Source organism: Alosa sapidissima, chromosome 1, assembly GCF_018492685.1.
Source record: "Alosa sapidissima isolate fAloSap1 chromosome 1, fAloSap1.pri, whole genome shotgun sequence".
Lineage (NCBI taxonomy): Eukaryota > Metazoa > Chordata > Actinopteri > Clupeiformes > Clupeidae > Alosa > Alosa sapidissima.
The window spans coordinates 45,357,420-45,374,175 of NC_055957.1; the positions used below are offsets into that span (position 1 = coordinate 45,357,420).

The 16,756-nt window shown below is 38.0% G+C and overlaps 1 protein-coding gene across 2 annotated transcripts in view; it reads left to right on the plus strand.

Annotated features, from left to right (window-relative positions):
- LOC121709860 (GRIP and coiled-coil domain-containing protein 2-like) overlaps nt 1-16,756 on the plus strand; it is a 33,190-nt gene that overhangs the window by 15,046 nt on the left and 1,388 nt on the right. The window contains exons 35-80 of one of the 2 annotated variants that reach the window (XM_042093530.1): nt 405-473; nt 685-774; nt 1,092-1,160; nt 1,265-1,354; nt 1,497-1,586; nt 1,823-1,912; nt 2,025-2,087; nt 2,184-2,246; nt 2,507-2,563; nt 2,781-2,858; nt 2,938-3,027; nt 3,116-3,196; nt 3,466-3,534; nt 3,722-3,811; nt 5,141-5,212; nt 5,463-5,552; nt 5,710-5,799; nt 5,972-6,061; nt 6,161-6,223; nt 6,802-6,864; nt 6,948-7,004; nt 7,218-7,295; nt 7,434-7,520; nt 7,980-8,060; nt 8,184-8,252; nt 8,630-8,719; nt 8,956-9,036; nt 9,142-9,231; nt 9,433-9,522; nt 10,001-10,090; nt 10,208-10,270; nt 10,791-10,853; nt 10,952-11,008; nt 11,108-11,185; nt 11,300-11,386; nt 11,891-11,971; nt 12,132-12,200; nt 13,083-13,172; nt 13,396-13,473; nt 13,571-13,660; nt 14,443-14,532; nt 14,654-14,743; nt 14,841-14,903; nt 15,227-15,289; nt 15,374-15,499; nt 16,385-16,468. In XM_042093530.1, coding sequence (XP_041949464.1) covers nt 405-473; nt 685-774; nt 1,092-1,160; nt 1,265-1,354; nt 1,497-1,586; nt 1,823-1,912; nt 2,025-2,087; nt 2,184-2,246; nt 2,507-2,563; nt 2,781-2,858; nt 2,938-3,027; nt 3,116-3,196; nt 3,466-3,534; nt 3,722-3,811; nt 5,141-5,212; nt 5,463-5,552; nt 5,710-5,799; nt 5,972-6,061; nt 6,161-6,223; nt 6,802-6,864; nt 6,948-7,004; nt 7,218-7,295; nt 7,434-7,520; nt 7,980-8,060; nt 8,184-8,252; nt 8,630-8,719; nt 8,956-9,036; nt 9,142-9,231; nt 9,433-9,522; nt 10,001-10,090; nt 10,208-10,270; nt 10,791-10,853; nt 10,952-11,008; nt 11,108-11,185; nt 11,300-11,386; nt 11,891-11,971; nt 12,132-12,200; nt 13,083-13,172; nt 13,396-13,473; nt 13,571-13,660; nt 14,443-14,532; nt 14,654-14,743; nt 14,841-14,903; nt 15,227-15,289; nt 15,374-15,499; nt 16,385-16,468 — 3,642 coding nt within the window. The remainder of the gene's footprint in view (nt 1-404; nt 474-684; nt 775-1,091; nt 1,161-1,264; nt 1,355-1,496; nt 1,587-1,822; nt 1,913-2,024; nt 2,088-2,183; nt 2,247-2,506; nt 2,564-2,780; nt 2,859-2,937; nt 3,028-3,115; nt 3,197-3,465; nt 3,535-3,721; nt 3,812-5,140; nt 5,213-5,462; nt 5,553-5,709; nt 5,800-5,971; nt 6,062-6,160; nt 6,224-6,801; nt 6,865-6,947; nt 7,005-7,217; nt 7,296-7,433; nt 7,521-7,979; nt 8,061-8,183; nt 8,253-8,629; nt 8,720-8,955; nt 9,037-9,141; nt 9,232-9,432; nt 9,523-10,000; nt 10,091-10,207; nt 10,271-10,790; nt 10,854-10,951; nt 11,009-11,107; nt 11,186-11,299; nt 11,387-11,890; nt 11,972-12,131; nt 12,201-13,082; nt 13,173-13,395; nt 13,474-13,570; nt 13,661-14,442; nt 14,533-14,653; nt 14,744-14,840; nt 14,904-15,226; nt 15,290-15,373; nt 15,500-16,384; nt 16,469-16,756) is intronic. The other variant, XM_042093541.1, reaches the window with a different exon arrangement.

The window sequence follows — 16,756 nt, forward strand, 5'->3', positions numbered from 1 at the left end:
TAATGAAGAGGAATGACCAAAGAATTTGTTGCTAGAGAACCCATCATGACTGTGGAGGTCTGGAATGCCAGCCACTACTGTTGAGCCTTCTGGAGGTGTTATGGGCCAAGATAAATGAAACACCGGTGAAGGAAGTGCCTCCTTGGTAACCCCAGTGAAATGCTCTGAAAAGAACCAAAACAAATGTTGTACGCGCATGTGGTACTGTAACCGTGAAGGAGAGCCATTACGGATCCTGGGTGCAACATATGACGTTTTTACAACTGCTGCCAGCCAGCTGTGCATTGTTTTTGTTTCCAGTGTTAGATGGGCTTGGTTGTTGATCTGATTTTATGTCCGTCTGAATGCTAGCTTGGAATTTAGGTAAATGTTTATTTTATGAATGTCATTGATCCCGCACGCAGAGTTGCAGGTGTTGGTCGACAGTCTGAAGAATAAACTGAAAGACAAAACTGATGAGAATACCCATCTCGGTGAGTGAACGGGACCGTACTTGTTATTTCTCTAATTCTCTCAAAACTCCTTGTGTATCTGAGAGTTTATACAATCTGGAATGCATATGATCAATTCTGTGTTACATTTCTGGGTCATGTATGTGCTTGTTTCCTTTCTTTGTGAAAAGACAGGGGGAGTGGGGCAATGGGGTACCTATTACCAATTCAGTTCCTTTTCTATTTGCTTCAGTCACACAAATCTTAATCCAGAAGGCAACTGAGACGATGTTAACCAAAGAGATTGCAACTCTGAAGAAAGAGTATGCTACTAAAATCAAAGGTATAATTGCACCAAAAATGCATCCATTCATCACCCTGAAAGCCATTGCCTACATGATCGTAACACACACACACACACACACACACACAGAGAGAGAGAGAGAGAGACCATTGGTTTTATCTCCACAATCTTAACATAGTTCACACATGTCTCACATAGATCAGGCTCTCTAGTAGTCATTCAGGACTCATATAGGTTTTAATCAACTCTATTCATATATACTGCATGTGTGTAAGTCAGAAAATCTGTGTCACATTACTAAGACTGTTTACTGTTACCAAAAAAAGGATCTAATGTGTACAACCTGTATGTTTCAGGTCTACAGAATACAGTGAAAGAAAAAGAAAATCAGCTTGAGAAAGAGAAATCCAAGTGTCATAAGCTGGGTATGTTGTTTATAATTCAATACATTTCCTTAAAAGCTGTTGTCCTTAAATACTGTGTGGTCTGGATTCAATAAATCATTTTGGTGATGACTCTTACTCTTCAGCTGCACGGATAGAAGAATTGGAGCAAGAACTCTCAAAATCACAGACCGACCTGTCCAATTACAAGAAGACCTATGCTGCCAAAATTGCAGGTAACACAAAATATGAACCTAGAATGTTAGTCTCCACTTACGAAAAAAATACAAACTGAAAAGCAAAGCAGATTGAAAGAGGATGCCTGATGCCTGACTGATAGATTCCTGTCTGTTTGGCGTCACACTGTGATTATTTCAGAGCTGGAGGAGAAACTTAAGATGATCACTCAAAAGCTACAGGATGCCATTGCAAAACTGAAGGCAGTGGACAAGGAGAATGCTGAGCATGGTTTGTTTCTTACTACCATCAGCATAAAACAACTTTGAATGCATCATTTGCTAATGTTTTGCTAAGGCAATGAAGCTATTCTCTGTTACACAGCACATTGTGTGTGGTTAGTGGAGATTTTTTCTACAAAATGCCTTAAGTAGTCTTTGGGATTATGGGATACTGAATAGGCATCACACACACCCATACACACACAAATATGCAGTGCAGACTCAACATTCTCATCTTGTTTACAGTCCTGAAGATCACTCAGCTGCAGACTGAAATGACAGCTATTGCGAATAAGGCGGTTACTGAAAATGAAGTTCTGAATAATGAAATTGCAGGTGAGGAATATACTCTGACATATACCGTGGTATGTGCTGCATGTATCAGTCAGCTTTTACTGTTACCAGAAATGAGCTCACACTCCACTAACAACTCCCATTCTTACCCCAGCTCTAAAGAAACAGCTCGGTGTGTGCACAGGACAGAATACCAAACTGACCCACACCATCATAGGTTGGTCTGATGCACTGTTAAAAGATTCATCTGTCCTGTGTCAATACATAGTGTGGCTGTATAACCAACACCTCACTCTCTCACTCCTTGATATAGAACTGAAGATAAATGAGGAAACGATAATCAAACAGTGCAGTCTCGTCAATGACACGTTCGTTGGTAAGATGGCATATCTGATTTATTTTGTATGACATGCTGTCTTCGTACATTATTTGTCAGCTCGTCTTTATAGTATAATAGAACGGTTAAACTAATAACAATTGTGGATTGGACAATATAAGCACAAATTTGGCATAAGAAACGGATATGAAATGGATGTGCTTCAAACTAGTTTTTCTTTACTTTGTTACTTAGTTCATTTCCTTGTATGATGACTGAGATAGACCTTTTCATATGATGCATGTGTCTCTCTTTCACAGAGCTGAAGAAAGAGTTTGACCAAACAATAACTAAAGTTGATGAGACTTCCCAACTGAGTATGCATAATGCTCCTTTTAAACTCCAATACATACCCCTTTAATATTTCACACATTTTGTATTTTGAATCCTTGAATTTATTATAAACATGGTTTAATAGCAACTTTATTTCAATCCGTTTGCATTGTGTATGTACACTACATTCAATAAACCAATAATTCCTAGCACATGGATGGTCCCCAGATATATCACTTGAGCTATGTTTTATACCTTCAGTTTTCAGGATGAATATATTGATTTCGGAAATAGAGGAGCTGCAGAAGAAGCTTGAGGGGATGACAGGCGATAAGACGGGTGGGTATGAGACTAGAGGATATGACTACTTTTCACCTTCATCACTCTCTTCATATAAGTCTGTCTCGTATATTCTCAGAACTGGAAACAGAGCTGAAGTCTAAAACCGAACAACTGGAAAGAGTGGAGCAACAGCTGGGAGTGAAAAATAGAATGGACTCCAAAAAGAGTATGTTTCCTCCATCCTATTCAAAATAAGATACCCTTGAACGCCATTTGCAACATGTGCTGGACCACTTCCCTGTGTTCTTTTCCAGTCAAGAATATTTTAAGTATCATAATCCAGAAAGGGAAAACTATGGAGGAAAGCAACGAGAGATATTTGCAACAGATTGATGGTAAGACAAGACAAACAGTATCATACAAGCAATAAATTATAACATATTTGATGATGCCTTAAATAAGCATTACCGTATTTTCCAGACTATAAGTCGCACTTTTTTTCATAGTTTGGCTGGTCCTATGAAAATATATATATGTTTTTTTCCTCTTCATGACACATTTTTTGACTGGTGCGACTTATACTCCGGTGCGACTTATAGTCCGGAAAATACGGTGTAACAGCAGACTTTGTGAAACCCACTGTATGTTCTGTCTTTCTTAACAGAACTAGAGAATGAGCTGAATGAAATGATTGATAAGTTCAAGGGAAAAGAAGATGAAAACACAAAACTATGTAAGTATACTGAAGAGACAACTCAGTCTGAGCCAAACAATCACTGAAGTTAGTCATTCATTTTATTCATCATTCATAGGCTTGTATTATGTGTGCATGTAATAATATTCAATTCCATTGTGCCAACTGAATCAGTAATGGATGGAGCATATAACGTATTGACCTGCGAAGTTTAATTCTCTTTCAGTGATCAAGATAATGTCCTTAGAAGAGGATGTGACCTCTTTGCAGAGGAGAATATCGAAAACTAAGCAAGAGTCCACCAAAAGGATCAAGGGTGGGTGTATCATGGTGTGGGTCACTGGAAAAGGATTTTGAAGCTTACAGGGTCACATAACTGAAGTGTTCCGTTTGCAGAGCGTCTGCTGCAACAATTAGCTTCTACTGTAATCAATAGAACTGGCCACACCGGACGTGATAGCGGCGTATATGTTCTAAAGAATTAGACCAGTCTTCTAGAACTATTTTACGCTTCACAACCGGAGCGCTTCATGTGTGGTCCCAGTGTAGCCCGGGTATTATACAGTTACAAGCAGAATGTGCGATTCTGGCAAGCCCTTCCATGTTCCTGAAGTAATTGTGTTGATTGGCCGGCGTTGTTTATGCCTCAATCCGAGCCACTATGTTTGTTTCCCATTTACAGATCCTGGATAGTTTTTTCTAGCCTGACATAGTCAGAGTCAGTTCTATTCAGAATTTGAGTCTGGTACCGTACTGAACTAGCCCTGGCAGCAAATGTAATTTGCTGCCGCTAGGGGCGCGTCTAGATTTCTAGGCTAGTACTGAACCATTGGGACATGATTATGGGGCGTTTCAACTGATACAGGGGAAAATATGCCTCTACACACAATTGGATAAACCTAACCAATCAGAGCAACGAAATATGTGATTCTTGTAGATACAACAGCCAAAAACATTCTACTCAACAAATGCCCCAATCTCTGTTTTCTGTTTGTTTTTTATTTAAAGTTATTTAGCTGTCAATATCTTGTATAACAGACATGATAGCATTGACATGAATGACTAGGCACAGTTGCACATTATATAAAGCCCTCCCAGATGATTTGATTGGTGCGAACAGCTCTGATGTGGCCATAAAGGCTTCTCAATAGAGTGAGTTTAGACCAAATTTCCTGACCTCAAATTATGTGATCGGGGTATATTCGGGCTGGCATCCAGGCTAAGTTTTAGCACACACACATAATGGAGGAGCAATTTGCTGAATTTCACCAAACATTGGAGCTCCATTAGAGTCATTTGAGGGGCTTCTATTGAAACAGTTCACTCATGACTTCACTCCCAGTCTATTGCCTACTTGTGCCCCAAAGTGATGGGACTTGTATGGTTCGCTGCATGAAACAGAGAATGTCTGTGTGATCTTTGCCCACTTGTGTCAGTGTGTAAACTTACAATATAGGATGCAAATGAATGTTGAATCACAGTTCAACACACAGTTCTACCACATATTTGAATGTTTTTTAACCTGTTACTAATAGTCCAGAGACTGAGAGGGATATTGTTTTAGGAAAAGATTTTTTCAGATTTAATTTAATAAGTAATTTGATCAGGTCTCTTTGAAATCAGCCTTTGTCCTTTAATGTTTCAGAAATTCAGACACAACTGGATCAGAAATACAAAGAGATCAAAGACGTGAAAGCAATGAACTGTGGAAACATGAGTAAGTAAACTGTAACCTTAGAAAAGCAGATGTTAAAAAAAATCAAATGTCTAATATTATCCCAAATATCTTTGATTATATATGCACAGTTATAAAATTATATGAGATTATATAGGCTGTATCTATAATGAAAGATATTTTATATTTTTTATATACAAGTTTAAAGATTGATTGATTAATTAATAGTAGGCCTACTTAGTAAGAATCTTATGGTGATGAAGAAAATGTCTTCAACGTTTTGAATTTTCAGAGGAAAGGGTTGCAGAATTGGAGAAGGAGGCCAAAAAACTGGAGTTGGATTTAGCCAAGGAAAAACAGACTGCAGAGAACGAGATCAAAGGTGCCTTTCTTTTGAGTTTGAGTCAATGAAGGAGTCTGTGAGTCAGTGCTGAATCCAGTGCTAATACCAATGCTGCTCTGCATAAATTGAAATCGTTTGTCAAGTATGTCCAGTTTCTGTCATTTTTGGTTATGCAAACAAAATGTGTACTTGGCAGAGCTGGAGAAACGCCTTACGGAGAAGAAAAAGCAACTGCAAATTAACAGCCAGAAACTGATAAGTGTGGACAGTGAAAATGGAGAACTAAGTAAGTAAATTACAAATTGAATTTAAAACAAGAAATATGCCTCAAGACAGTCAAATATTTTTTTCCAGATGAAAATCTCTCTGACAGTCTCTCTTACACAATGATATTCAATCTGTGTTAGCAGAATACATTTTTTGTACAGACTGTATTTAAAGAAATGTGTCTATTTCAGAGTTGAAGCTAGTCGCTATGGAGACTGAAATGACCACAGTTATATCTGGGTCCAAAGACTTGGAAGAGAGATCAGCTGTCATAATCAAGAGTAAGCATTTCATGGCATGATTTTATTTGAAGTGCCCCTAAGTTTAAACATGAATAATGTGTGCTCTGTGCATAAAAATGTAATGTCTTGATTATGCAGGCCTGAAAGAAAAGTTGAAAGTCAAAGTGGAGGAAAATGACCAACTGCAAAACACAGTTACAGGTACAGTATGCTGCAGACAGGCCACATGGAATCCAGGAGTCACCTGTGCACTGGCTCCACAATAATATCAGGCTACCAATAAAAATCACCAGTACAATATTCCACGGAAAACATCTCTAGAAGATCAGGCGTACTTGTGTAATGAATGAGTGAATTAGGAAATACATCTTGAGTTTTTAAATTAAGGATGGCTCCTTTAAAAGTGCAGTCAGAGATTGAGCATGGCATTGTGTTTATGTTCACCTCTACCTTCAGTATTCCCAGAGAAACTCCACATAGTGTTTTGTTTTTGTTCATTGTGGGACAGGCTGCCCCAAATTAGTTTGTTTCCAGTTTTTTGGAACCTACCTACAGAGACCGGGTTTTTTACTACTCATAGGGATGCTCGATGGGGAGCTAGTAGTTTTTTACTACTCATGGGATGGGCGATGGGGAGCTAGCGTATTGTGAGGAGTTGTTTGGTGAATGTGACAAAAATGTTATGGGCTTGAAATCATGTACGATCGCTGACTGCACCTTCAATCTCAGGAATAAAAATATATGATTTTTTCTCCTTCCTCTCCCCCTTTCATCCTCAGCCCTGGAGCAAAGCAAGAAGGAAATAGAGGGAAGCTGTACAACTATCAAAAAACAATACACAGGTCCCAACCTTTCTCTCTTGTACACCTTGGTGTTAGGCTGAGCGTTCACATGGGTTCTCACATTATAAACCTCTGTCACACAGATCTGAAGACAAAATTTGATGAAAACATGAATAAAATGGAAGACATCCCAAAATTAAGTATGAAAAATACAACTTTTGTATTTTGAACATACTACTTTTTGTACGAGTTGTATGATTCACTGTATTTATGTATTTTTTGTTTGTCCTATTTTCTGTGCTTTTAATTATGAAATAAAGTGCATATACAGTACTATTTAACACGAAGTGTTGATGTATCCTAAGATCTAAAACAAAACATATATTTTACTTTTTTGATGCTCATTGCCTCAGTTCTCAGGATCAACATGCTGAGCAGTACAATTGCAAGACTGCAGTTGGAGATGAAGAACCTCTCAGGAGATAAGACAGGTAAAGTTCCCAGAAATCTCTGTCCCAAAAGGAGATGTAAGATCTCAGTGAAACTCACCTGGTAAAAAAAAAGGATAAATGAAAAATAAATAAATAATTCAAATGTTGTTGACATTGCAATATGTGTTTATTACCTAGAACTCAGGAAGGAACTGGAGGCGAAAATGATAGAACTGAAGAAAGCGGAAGAAGAACTTGGAGCAAAGAGCCCAGCTGCAACACAAAGTGAGCTTTTTCACCCTCCCAGGCTTTAGTAACTATAGTATATTACATAGACTTTTTATTCCCAAGGGTATTCTGTGACAATACATTTCAGTGTGCAACTTCTAAAAAATGTATTTCTTACTTTTACATTAGAGTGTATAGATAGAGAATGTCCTCATCATTTATTAAAAAAATATGCTGCATATCATCTCTAGTGACCATACTGTGGTCAGTACCTTTTTCCTTTTGTTAGGATTTTGGAAGTACCGATATATAAAAAAATGTCTCATGATAGGACATTATGTCAGAGAAGGTGATGTGCATTTACATTTTAGCACAACAGGAAAAAGCAATAATCTTCACAGAACTTCTCTCTGCATGCAATAATCGCTTATCTGATGACCTTATCTTCATACCTGATGAATATGTTTATGAATTATCCTCACGAGTCACAACGTTGTAATATTCGTCCTTGTTTAGTAAAAGAGCTCATTGCTGTTATACACACAACATCTTCAAGCACAGCAGAGAACAATGAAGAGTATTTAAAACGTATCACTGGTAAGAAAACAAAATGAACAGTTAAAAATGATTACATATCTTTGTGGGTTTTTTTGTCTGTGTAATACATTCCTGACACTCAGACAGAACAGCCCTGCTAATAAACTCTGATCCTCTTAACAGCACTGGAGGACGAATTGGATGAAAAGATTGCTGCCCTGCAAGGCAAAGAATCAGAAAAGATTCAAACAAGTATGTGAGGCCATAATATGTAGAAACCTTTTTTTTAAAACCTTAAGGATTTGTGACTCTTATATTACAATTTGGCATTGCTTTTATCTTGTTTTTTCTTGTTTTTTATCTTGTTTGACATTGGTTGTGCGAGTGTGTGACTGCTGTGGAACATCTGGATCAGTTCTGTGCGTGAGACGCTTGTATCATTCACCATGTGAATGCACTAACCAGTTAACATAGGAAACAATATGGAAACCAAGACTTTCTGCAGCCGTCACATGGCACGACACATTGAGTGTGAAACAGGCCACAGGCCACAGTTCTACTTTTTGTACGAGTTGTATGATTCACTGTATTTATGTATTTTTTGTTTGTCCTATTTTCTGTGCTTTTAGTGATCACGGTTATGAAACAGCAGAACGAAATCGCCATGCTGAAAGACAGGTTATCCAAAGTCAAAAAGGAAGCTTCCAAAGAGATTGCAGGTTGGTGTCAAACTTTTGGGGTAGTTGTCATAAGGCTTCCGCGATATCAACATGGCAGACAAGAATACATCGATCAATAGATAATAAAAGAAAATAAAAAAAATATTCTATAGATGTGGCCACATGAAGGGTGAAGAGTAAAGGGCAAAGAGAGAAAGAGACGGGAAAAGTCTGGTAATGTTCCAGCATGTCAAAATGATATTGATTTATACTTAACTACAATGAATTATTTACAGTAATTAAGGATCAGCTGGCGAAGAAGCGACAAGAGATTAATAAAATGATAATTGACAACTGTGGTGGAGCTGGCAAACGGAGTGAGTGGGAGAACTTTCTTTGTGCATGCTATTGTTATTATTCTCACAAGCCAATTAATATATTTTATACATTAATAATCATATTAATTATTCTTTATTTTTTAGAGGAGGAAATTGCTGCTTTGGAGTTAGAGGCTAGCGCTTTGGAGGCCAAATTGACAAAACTCCAACAAGCCAAAGACAAAGAGATTGCAGGTAGGCTAAGTCATATTATGCCCCGCTAATTAGTACGTCTCATTATACATTTTGAAATCGTAATGACTTGAGATATTAACATACCCTATCGTTATGGGTTGACTTTGATTCCTTGTTGGAGTGAATTCATTTTTATTTATCTATTTACGGTACTATTTTAAGCCATCTACATTTTCTTCTAAATTAAAAAATATCTTATAGAATTGATGAAACGCCTTCAGAAGGTGGAGGGAGACCTGGACAGCAGTAGTGATAAACTGCAGAGTTTGGATAAGGAACGTGGAAAACTGAGTAAGCAAATAATTTATTTATTTATTTATTTATTTTTGTTTGTTTGTTTGTTTGTGTTGCTTAATCATGCCTCTGAACTTGTTGGCTCATAGTCTCAAAACTCTAAAGGCAAACAATTACCCAATGCCAGTAATGTTGGCACCGCAAAACCAATGGCAATTGCCATTTTTAGTGTAGTACTGTGCTGCGTGTAGTTTCCTGTCTACTTAAAGACTGTCTACTTGTCTCCTGTCTTCCTGTCTACTTGTGACTGCACATAAACATAAGCACCCCTGCACATAAACATAAGCACCCCTGTAAAATGTCTTCTCATATACCGTCAGTTTGTTGACCAGAGAAATGTCCTTTGCTGAAAAAGATGAGTACAACCTCCAACAAGATAGTCAATCAGTACATGAATGTCTATGTCTACACAGAGTCACAGATTCCTCCACATCCATAGAAACTCATGCCCAGTTTTTCTTTTGTAACTCCATAGTTACTAAGATGATTGCAATGCAGGATAAAATGGATCAACTCATAAGTAATGACAAAGACCTGAAAGAGAAGACGTCAGAAGTGATAGCTGGTAAGAAGTAAAGTGTAATAATGTTGCTTTGCAGATACTACTGTTTTTATTGCATGGATGGATCAGAAAGAACCTACTAATGCAAAATATCTATAAAATAAATATTTATTTCCGTAGACCTTAACAAACAGAACAGTATAAAAGATGAAGAGATTGCCAAACTCAAAGCAGAAAATGAAGGTAAGGAAATGATAACACCATCTTAACTACTCAAACCAAGTTGGTGTCAGCATTTTTCAGATTTTCGCTTTAAGTATTTCTTTGGCAGTACTTACAACGATGGCCAGAGTTGTTTACAATGTTGTGAATGTGTATACAATTTAAATCCATAAGTCACTGATACAAACCAATATCCCGTCTACCATGAATCTGTGTCCCTTTAAAATTCACAATCTATCTGTGATATTAATGGAAGTAATGAATTATATATGAATACATCACTTCCCCACATGGTCGAGTGAGCATTTTGTTTTGTAAATAAAGCGCTGAGGGCTGTCCCAACATCTGTTTTCATTCTAAATATCATGAGGCACAGATGCTTCTCATGTATCCCCAATGCTCAGCATGACAAACTGCAAAATACACTAATACAATCCCTGATAAGACCATTAAATTGTTCCCAGTATGCTGGTCTGAAATATACTTTAGGCCTACAGTATACATTAAGTCTGTTTTGAACACTACATATTTTGCCTTTCAGCCTCAGAGAAAAGTAAACAGGAAGTGATTAACAGCTGTGCCACTGTTAAGCAACAATACACAGGTGATATAGTTTTATTTGCTACAGACATTGTCTTTGCCACAGTCATTTAAATTACTGTTTACACTGGATATGCAACTTTGCAAACTTCTTCTGCACAGAGCTGAAGACAAAGGCAGACAAAAACATTAAACAAATCGAAGGCATTCCAAGATTAAGTAAGGCAATGAAGCGATAGTTTGGTATTCCAGTTGTTTTTTAAATAATATACATAATATTTTAAATGTAGCATATTGTTTGATTATTCTTTGTTTTAGTTCTTCAGATCAACAGACTGAGCGCTGACGCTGAGAGACTAAGGAAAGCCATAGAGCACCACACTGGAGATAAGACAGGTGAAGGTTCCAGAAAGCTCTTTCTCAAAATATGTCATTGAAGAGTTGAAAACATTTGGACCACTTAATGTAGAAGTATGTACATGGAACTATTTATCTATGTGCCTCAAACAGAACTGAAGATGGAATTGGAGAAGACAAAGGAAGAACTGAAAAAAGTAGAAGAGGAACTTGGACTGAAGAGTCCAGCAGCCACACAAAGTGAGTTCGACTTTTGAAACTCCCGGCCTTTCCACAATCGATAGCAGCATGATGCATTGGCAACTGATTATAAGTAATGTAAAGTATGTCTTTTGCACTTGAAATGACAACCTGTCTTGTTGGTCATCACCTAAATCTCCTGCTTTACATCGCTCACTGACTGCCAGAACAAATAGCCAAGACAGATAAACTGCACATAGCCCATTTTCAAGCTCTGATCTCAGTAAGATTTCTTCTGCTGCCACCACGTCAGGCTAGACATATGATTCTTCAACAATTCCAACCCGATATTGTACAATAATGAATTTCATTTTTCAAAATTGTTCAAAGATTCCGGATCCAGATTCCAATAGATGTTTACCAAATATTTTGTATGCTTAGTCTCCAACATTGTCTCTTAGTCTTTTTCTGACAGAAAAAACATATGCAAATCTTTGCCTGAATCTTCATAGTATGGGCATCTTGATATTTCACGCAACCTTTATAATGTTTACTTCTCTTCAGTTAAAGAGCTAATAGCTGTAATTAGAGAAAAAGCTGCATTGAAGCCTGAGGACAACGAGGAGTATAGAAACCGCATAGCTGGTAAGAAAACTGGTGAAATAGGCTTGATCCCAATTGTAATAGCTGTCTATAGTAACTGTGTGTATGTAAATATGTGAAATGCACTGTATGTATGTATGTGAAAAACTTCCTGACATTAAGACAGAACTGCCCTTTTAATAAACTCTGGTTCTCTTAACAGAGCTAGAGGCCGAGCTGGATGAAAAGATTGTTGAGCTGCAAGGAAAAGAATCAGAAAAAATCCAAGCAAGTGAGTTGCATTGGCCAATGTTTGCAATATATACATTTACATGTATTCATTTCACGTACACTGTTTTTTTGTTCAATGCGATTTACATAGTCAATTATATTACAAGGGCCAAAGTCCCGAGCAACTTGGGGTTCAGTGCCTTGCTCAAGTGCACAACAGTGGAAACCGGGAATTGAACCGGCAACTTTTCAGGCTACTGCAATGCTAACCCAGCTCTACCACTACACTACCACCACCCTACTCAATAGATACCCTTACAAGGTTAAGGCTACCAGTTTTCCAGTCATTGTGTTCCTTAAACATCTGTATATAAATTCATATCACAACAAATGCAAAGAACATACTAAGGCTAACCGCTTAGAGTCCACATCAACGGGGCCTAAGCATTTGTTAGCAAAGCCTATATACATCCTACTGCAACAACTTGTTGCGTTAGCCTCAAAATGTATTATTATTATTATTACTATTATTATTATTATTATTTTCTTCTCTTATTGTGTTAAATGTTCCAAATGTAAAGCACTTTGAGCTGCATTCTGTGTATGAAAGGTGCTATACAAATAAAGCTTATTATTATTATTATTATTATTATTATCTTACACAGGCATGATGATGTATTGTTATAATGTGAAGTGATTTTAAATGACGTATTAGGGGTTTTAAGTTTTGTATTTGCTTTATTGTGTCCTTTCTATCCAAAGACACAGCACAGTGAAACTGTTCCAGTCTGTATTCTCCACGCTTTAAACCTAATCCCTTCTGTATTGGCAACACCGTATACTCCAGGGATATGCTAAAGGACCACCAGTATTACTTCTCAGAGGTAGATAACGCAAGTGCATATGTAGAACATTCTCAATCCACCACCTTTCTCTGTTTCAGTGATCAAGGTGATGCAACAACAGGACGAAATCACCCAACTGAAGGACAGGTTATCCAAAGTCAAAAAGGATACTTCGAAAAAGATTACTGGTTGGTATAATTTTTACCATTACTATTTTCTATTTACTTTTTTCATAATGTGACAGCCCACGACATTGCAATTGCAGCAAAACAACGTACAATATCAAGTATTGGAAATGAATGCAACGTTTCAATTTGTCATTAATTTTGTCATTTGTCAAGACATCATTTGTAATTTTTAAAAAAATACCAAGTACCTTGTTCATGATGTGGGTTTTTTTTTTTCACGCAGAGTTGGACACTGCGTTACAGAAGAAGCGCCAAGAGATTAATGCAATGAAAGCTGAAGACTGTAAAACAGGAAAATTTAGTATGTGCACCAGATTCTCTCGATTATTTGATTATTTAAAAAAAAACATATTTGTAAAAAACATGGTTTAAAAAATGTTTAATTCTTTTATCTTCAGAGGTGGAAATAGATGCTTTGGAAAGAGAAGCCGCAGATTTGGAGTCTAAACTGAAACAGCTGAAACAGTCCTCAGAAAACAAGATTGCTGGTGATTACATATTGACATATACATTTCAATAGCTAAGACTTATGGCATACATGTCAGCTGCTATGTACAGTCGTGAAATGGTTTGCCCCTTCCATGATAAAGGAAAACCCTCAATTTATGAGTGGGGGGGTGGGGTTATATGCAATGTTTCCTGACTATTCGCTCAGAACAGTCAGTCTATGGAACATTTTAGAACATCTTTCCAGCAGTGCCGGTGCCTTGATCCGTCCTGTGCCTCACCTGAGTATTTCTGCATTGTGTTGCTGGGCGGGCTCTGGCACTGCGACCTTGTCGCTGCCACACTGAACGTGTAGAGCTGACCGCAGCGCAGGGAGCTGACCTCACAGGAGGTGTTTGTGGAGGTGCAGTTCAGCCTGCGGCCCTGGCCGTCCTCTGCTGTAGCCATGTACTCGCCCGCGACCGACCCAACCCACGAAGTGAACTTGGAAGTTTGCTTTTGTTTGTTTCTTTGTCTTCCGATTTGCACTATCCCTCTGTTCAGTCTGGGGTAAATGTTCTTCTTGCAGCCACATCCAATAAATTATCTTCTATAGGGGTACCATGAAATCAACAAACTTTTTAAACCTCCTTTGCTCTACTCTATTACATTCCAAAGGCAAGCAGCTACACATGAGAAAATTGCCTTGATTTCATCACTTTTAAGGAAGAAATTAAGCATACTTTCAATAATCAACCACAACTGTAGGTCAGTATCAGGTTTTGAAGGTAAACCTGGTTAACGTGGTTAAATAACTTCATGTTCCAAACGTTCTCATTCACAGACTTGATGAGACGCCTTATACAAAAGGAGGACGAGATCAAAGCCAGCAGCGGGAAACTGGAGACTTTAGACAAAAAATATGGCGCACTAAGTAAGCTGATGCAGTAAACCTAGTACTACTGTTTAAGTCCCTGTGCTTTCTTATGCCCATATAAAATACTCCATGTTTGTATTTTACCTGAGTTCTGCACTCTTTGTGTTTGATCCGTCAGCTGTAAAGGCCATTGAAATGGAAAATAAAATGAATACACTCTTAAATGATGACAAAGACCTCCAAGAGAAGACAGCGGATGAAATAGCTGGTGAGACCTGGTGGCTGCCATTGGCTTTTCTTTTGATGATTGCCATACATGATGACTAGCTTGAAGGGCTGCAATGTAATATTAATTGTCCTCTCAGATCTTAAGAAACAACTTCAAGAGAAAGACAAAGAGAATGCAAAACTAAAGGCTGAAAATGACGGTAAGGCCCACCATTACAATAGGCTAGCTCTTTAAAACACTAAAAACAAATTTGAAGCTCAATAAATCACACTTCAATTCCGTTTCAAATGTAACTTTGATCAGTGTTAATATTTTAGTCTTTGCTGTTGCTTAGGATAATTAGCTGCATGAATGTGCCAGTGGTTAATATATCAATTCTGTTCAATTCGTGTCATTATTTACTCTGTTACTCTCAAAGTCTTGGAATGTCATTGTAATGAATGTCTTGCTCCATAGTTCTTACAACTGTTTCCTTTGTGTGTGTGTGTGTGTGTGTGTGTGTGTGTGTGTGTGTGTGTGTAGAGCTTAGGGGAAGTGCTAAAGAAGAGGCTAAAGACTGTGCCCAGCTCAGAGTACAGCACGAAGGTTAGTCTTCCTCTTCCCTGATAAGAGATCCATTGAACTGGAGGTATCCCTCATTCTCACTGTGAACGGTGTGCTTTTTGTCAGACATGAAGAAGCAGTTGAACAGAAAAGATGAAGACATTGCCACGCTGGAGAGTGCAAAGGGAAAGGTTTTAGGTCTACTTACAGAAAAGGAGGCTGCACTCAAAGTACAACAGGAGAAAGCCAATGGTGAGAGTCTGTGCTCTGATGTGACCCAGACCCTCACACACCTCTTACTTCACGTCTCACTCCATATTACTTTCCCTGTGTTGTTTCATGAACTCAATGCTTTATAGATAGTTTTTCTCAAAACAAAAGAAGATTCAGGGTCCCAATTCCATAAAGCAACAAGCACCACAACCGGGGTTCATGCAATAATAACCATGCGGTCAGAATAGGTGGGGATACCTATATTTGCTAATTGACACAATAGCAGTAAACAATCATCTCATTCTTTATCTTCCAAACACAATGATTCAACCATAGTTAGTATATTAATGTTCATATAGAGCACTTTAACTGTACAGTGGAGTACAGTAGAGTACACATTACCTACTGCAAACAGAGTGACCCCAGAGGTGAAAGAGGTTCTTGTGCTAGAGGTCTGCCAAACATGAAATCATTTTCAAAGTTTCACGGAAAAGGGTATTGCTTTAAAGCAAGTCATTTATACAGTATACAAGTATATACAGACCCACCCATGTTTGTGCTTAGGATATCACTCATGTTATCAAATTAGCTAAATAATTTTCGCAAAATTAGCTTTAGTGAATGCACAGTGGACTTTGCGTATTGGCAACTGTGTTGCCCATCAATGAAATTACAACCCTATGACTTACTCTACCTAGTTGGCCAATAAGCTTCTGGAAGTCTTTTGTCATTCCTGTACAGGTCAGCTACTTCTTCCCTTCTGCCCTTGGGCCACAGCACCCTGAGCACCTGAGCCACATTTCACTCTTAAAATAAACCCAAGGAACTCAACACTATACTAATTACTAATGTTTGTTCGTAAAGCTGATATAAAAATGTCTCAAAGTGTCAAAATGCTCATTCTCCCCTCCAACTCCTTTGTAGCTTTGGAGGCGGAGAAAAAACAACTTCAGCAATCATTAAAGAAAAAAGAAGAGGTAACCAAAGAGCTACAGAAAAAAGTTGATGGTGAGTTTTGTTGTTAGGTGGGTTGGTTGTTGGCAGGAAGCAGAATTACGTTTTTGCCAGAGGCAAAAATTGATATTCAACAACCACCAAACACGGTTTCTAAACCTTACCTTACTGTACCATGTCTCATGCTGGCATCTGTATGCTGCCTGCACGTCTTTTGCCAGTCGATCACTATACGGATTGGTCAAACACGCCTGGACCATGAGGCTCACCTTTGTTTTTGGCTCTGCTTTGCTTTGAAGCACAGAGTCTAAGGAGGTCATAGAAAGACCAGTTTTATACCAG